Raw genomic sequence first — 4,469 nt, 5'->3', positions numbered from 1 at the left:
GGGGGGGTGAGCAGGTTGGGGTGCAGAACTGAGCACTTTGGGGTGCGGGACTGAGCCCATCAGGGTTCTGGGGTGCAGGGATGGGCCAAACATTGAGGGTAGGATTTCAGTTACTAAGGTGTAAATGCAGAGTTATTCTAGATTTAGATACGTAATGATCAGATTTTGGCCAGTTGTTCTAGTCCGCTAGTTACTGTGGCTGAGTCATGAGGCTGAAGCACAAGCTTGGTGTAAGGAGGTATTTATATTGATTTATTAATGGCTTTTGTGTCTTGTGATTTCTGCAGAATGAGTGAGGGGGAGCGAAGAGCGAAATGGGGAGGGAGAGTCTGCAAAATACTTCGCAGTAGTGCTGGGGTGCAGGGCTGAGCTCTTGGGGGGGATGAACAGGTTGGGGTGCTGGGGTGAACTGAGCACTTTGGGGGCGATCAGCAGATTGGGGTGTGGGGCTGAGCGCTTTGGGGGGGATGAGCCCTCGGGGGAGGGATGAACAGGTTGGGGTGCTGGGCTGAGCACTTTGGGGTGTGGGGCTGAATGCTTTGGGGGGGGTGAGCCCTTGGGGGGCGATGAGCAGGTTGGGGTGCAGGGCTGAGCACTTTGGGGTGCGGGGTTGAGCTCTTGAGGGGGATGAGCAGGTTGGGGTGCTGGGGTGCAGGGCAGAGCCTCTGGGGAAGGGACTGATCCAGCCGGGGTGTGGGGCTGAGGGGAGCAGACCCCGCCGGAGGGGCCGTGCCCCCCAGCCCCGGGCTCAGGGCAGCCCCGCTCCCCTCCTGCCCCCCAGCAGTCAGAGTTCGTGCGTTTCGCCGAGGTCTTTCCCCTGAAGGATTTCGGGTTCGCGCCGGAGCCGGGGCGGTACCTGGAGGCGGTGGGCTGGGTGGAGGTGGTGGCTGGGCTGCTGCTGGCCCTGGGACCCCAGCTCCTGCAGGAGATCAGCAACTTCATCCTCAGCATCATCATGATCGGTGAGAGCGAGCGGGTGCCCCTCACCCCGCGCGGGGTCTCGGGCAGGGACCCTCGGGCGGGGACCCCCCATCCCCACGCTCTGCCCCTCGCCCAGGTGCCATCTACACGCTGCTGGCGCTGCGGGAGCCCCTGGCCATGTGCGCCCCCGCCACCCTCTGCCTCGGCCTCCTCCTGCTGCTCAACATCCGTGGGCACGCCGACCCCCCCAGGCCCAAGTTGGAGTGAGCGGAGGCGGCGGGACGGGGGGCTGGGCCAGGGGGAAGCGATGCCCTGTGATATTTTGGTGGATGGCATGGCGTCCTGCCCGGTGACGTGCCACCGCTGCACGGGGTGTCCTCTCCCGCCTCTCTGGGGACCCTGGTGCCGGTTGTCCCCACACTGTGGGACCCTGGTGCCGGTTGTCCCCACACTATGGGACCCTGGTGCCAGTTCCCCCCGTGCTGGAGCTGTGGGGAGGGGTGGCCGTGGCACCACCGTGGCTCTGCCACCACCGTTGCTCAACTCACACGAGGTTTCCGGCTCTTCCCGGCGTTCGGCCGCGCCAGGCTGGGGTTGGCTCTGCTTTTCTGGGGGCTTTCGTATTTTGGAATAAAGCCTCTTGTTTTTCACATTTTGCCTCCCCTCTTTATTTCTGCCTCCCCCCGCGCTGAGCTGTGGGGGCTGAGGGGGGGTCCTGGGGCTGGTGGCCCTGATCCCCTGGAGCAGCATCTGGGGACAAGGGCTGGGGACAGGCGGGTGGCAGCTGGCACGGAGGCAGACAGATGGCAGAGAGAGCCCCCCGACCACCCAGAGCCACCCCGCAACGTGCCAGGCCACCCCCATCCAAGGGGGAGACAGTATTGTGACCCCCCCAAACCCTGTGCATGGGCAGGGTCGTGCTTTTGGGGGATCTTGCTCCAGCAGTCCCTCCACAGGGACCCCTCCATCACCCCAGATGGGCACGGCCAACCCCATGGATGGACCCCAAGATCATGTTTGATCCCAGTGCGTGGCCAGCAAGACGTGTGGGGTGGCTGTTGGGGGGAAACTGGCCACCTTGGGATGAGAGGGGGGGTACAACACCCCCGTACCCCCCCAGCAGGACCTGATACCACCTTGGGGTGGCAGCTTGGGATGTCCCAAAGGAGCATCCACACGTTGCAGGATCACCCAAGCAGCCAGTTGAATACTCACAGAGCCTGGGGGGACAGGGGGGTGCCCAGGGTCCAGCTTTGAAGCCAACAAAAGCACCAAGGGCCGGGGGGGGAGGGGGGGGCAGATTCCAGCTTTGATCCCTGTCGGGGCATCCCCCTTTTCCCCCCCCCACCAGCAGCTGGGTGCAGAAACTTGACCCACCAGTGCTTTCATCCCCAGCGTGGGTGGGAAAAAGGCCCTGGGAAATGGTCCTAGATGGGGCTGGGGGCACATAGGGGGGGGGGGCAGCCATGCCGGGACCGGACCGGCTGGCCCCCCCCCCCCTGTGCCCCCCCCGCGAAGGAGAAGGAGAAGGAGAAGGAGAAGGAGAAGGAGAAGGAGAAGGAGAAGGAGAAGGAGAAGGAGAAGGAGAAGGAGAAGGCGAAGGAGAAGGAGAAGGAGAAGGAGAAGGCGAAGGAGAAGGAGAAGGAGAAGGAGAAGGCGAAGGAGAAGGAGAAGGAGAAGGAGAAGGAGAAGGAGAAGGAGAAGGAGAAGGAGAAGGAGAAGGAGAAGGAGAAGGAGAAGGAGGAGAAGGAGAAGGAGGAGAAGGAGAAGGAGGAGAAGGAGAAGGAGAAGGAGGAGAAGGAGAAGGAGAAGAAAGGAAAAAATAAAGGAAAGGGGGACCCACTGAGGGGCCCGGGGGCTCCCTGAGGGTCCACACTCTCTGTGCAGAACAACCTGAAGCAGCTCATCCTGGTGCTTGGTGCTGTGTGTTCCGAATCTGGCCCTGCCCTGCTGGAAAACCCCCATGGGGTGACTCAGTGCCCTCAAGTGAGGTGTGGGCAGGTGGTGATGGGGGGGTGAAATAGCTACAGACCTGGGAGACAGCTGTTCGGGGTGGCAAACCCATCCTCACTCAGGGCTGCGGGTCACGGGGGGCTTCTGGCCCCATGCTCGTACCCCCACCCCACGCCGGGGTCCCTCCACTCTGGGGCACACTGAGCCGGTGGGTGACTTCCCCATGGGTGCACTGTGGGGGGTATTTGGGGTGCTGGGAGCGGGACGGGGTGGCCCCCCCGGGCAGGCGGTTGCGTGGGAGATGTTAAGCCCCTCAGCTGCTGGTCGGAGCCATCACGGCACCTCCGGGTGCCACTGGCCACGGGGTCTGCCCCACGGCCACCGTGCAGCTGCGCCTGCCGCTCCCTGGGGAGCACTGGCCGGGCGGCTGCGGTGGCCACTGGGCTCCCACATGGCGTGGGGGGATGTGGGAGGGGGTCCCACAGCCCCTTGTCGGAGCCGTTGGAGGTTGATCCCCTCCAGCAGATGGTGGCATCCCCACGGGGGGCTCTGCCTCCGGTGCCCGGTCTCCTACCACCCACAGAGAAGTCCTGCCAAGGTGGATGTCCCTTCCCTGTCCCCTGAGGGCTGTGTTTGGGCCGTGCCACTGACCACCCACCCATCTTTGCAGGAGCCCGGGATGAACGGCTCGGTGGCAGGGCCCCCCGGCGAGTGCGTGCCCAGCGACCCGGTGCAATTCCTGCTGGTGCCCGCCGTCTACTGCCTGGTGCTGTGCGTGGGGCTACCGGGCAACCTGGTGGCCTTGCTGGTCTTCCTGCAGAGCGGCAAGGTGAGGAAGGCCATCCGCATCTACCTCATCAACCTCACGCTGGCCGACATCCTCTTCAACCTCACCCTGCCCCTCTGGATCCCCTACTACCTGGCGGGGGGGGACTGGCTGCTCTCGGAGGCCGCTTGCCGCCTGGCCGGGGCCGCCTACTACCTGGCCACCTACAGCGCCGTCACCTTCATGGCGCTCATCAGCTTCAACCGCTACTGCGCCGTGCGGGCGGCGCGGCGGGCGCTGCCGCTGACGGGGCGACGGGGGGCCTCCTTGGCTTGTGCCCTGGCCTGGCTACTGGGGCTGGGCTGCTCCGTGCCCACCCTGGTCGCCCAGCAGACTTTCCCCACTCGCTCCGGGGCCACGGCCTGCTTCGAGCAGCACGGCCGGCAGCGGGCCTACGCCTACGCCATGGTGGCCTTCTTCGCCGCTGCCTTCCTGGTGGTGCTGGGCACCTACGCCTCCATCGCCCGGGCGCTCTCCGTGCCCCCCGGCACCGCCACTGCCACACCGGGCTCCCACCGGCAGCAGGCACGCGCCATGGTGCTGGGGATGCTGCTGGTCTTCGTGGTCTGCGTGGCCCCCTACCACCTCACGCTGGCCCCCTGGGTGGGCAGCCGCCCCCCTGTGCCCCCCTGCCAGCCCCCTGCCGCCCTGGACGTGCTGCACACGCTGAGCGTGGCCCTGCTGAGCCTCAACAGCTGCCTCGACCCCCTCGTCTACTGCTTCTCCATCCGGCGCTTCCGCGCAGACCTGGCACGCACCCTGCGCAAGG

General features: G+C 65.3%; 2 protein-coding genes across 2 annotated transcripts in view; both read left to right on the top strand.

Annotated features, from left to right (window-relative positions):
- Positions 1–1,573, top strand: part of ZMYM6NB (ZMYM6 neighbor) — a 2,187-nt gene extending 614 nt beyond the window's left edge. Inside the window, exons 2-3 of the mRNA XM_014946451.1 lie at positions 713–962; positions 1,058–1,573. Of these exons, the coding sequence (XP_014801937.1) occupies positions 713–962; positions 1,058–1,188 (381 nt within the window). The 3' untranslated portion in view covers positions 1,189–1,573. The remainder of the gene's footprint in view (positions 1–712; positions 963–1,057) is intronic.
- A 1,980-nt stretch (positions 1,574–3,553) lies between these two features.
- Positions 3,554–4,469, top strand: part of LOC106890546 (platelet-activating factor receptor-like) — a 3,123-nt gene continuing 2,207 nt past the window's right edge. Inside the window, exon 1 of the mRNA XM_014946450.1 lies at positions 3,554–4,463. Within this exon, the coding sequence (XP_014801936.1) occupies positions 3,554–4,463 (910 nt within the window). The remainder of the gene's footprint in view (positions 4,464–4,469) is intronic.

This window comes from Calidris pugnax, unplaced genomic scaffold, assembly GCF_001431845.1.
Source record: "Calidris pugnax isolate Ruff unplaced genomic scaffold, ASM143184v1 scaffold113, whole genome shotgun sequence".
Taxonomy (NCBI): Eukaryota; Metazoa; Chordata; class Aves; order Charadriiformes; family Scolopacidae; genus Calidris; species Calidris pugnax.
The sequence above is the reverse complement of the archived record's forward strand: the minus strand, read 5'-3'. Positions and strand labels throughout refer to the sequence as shown.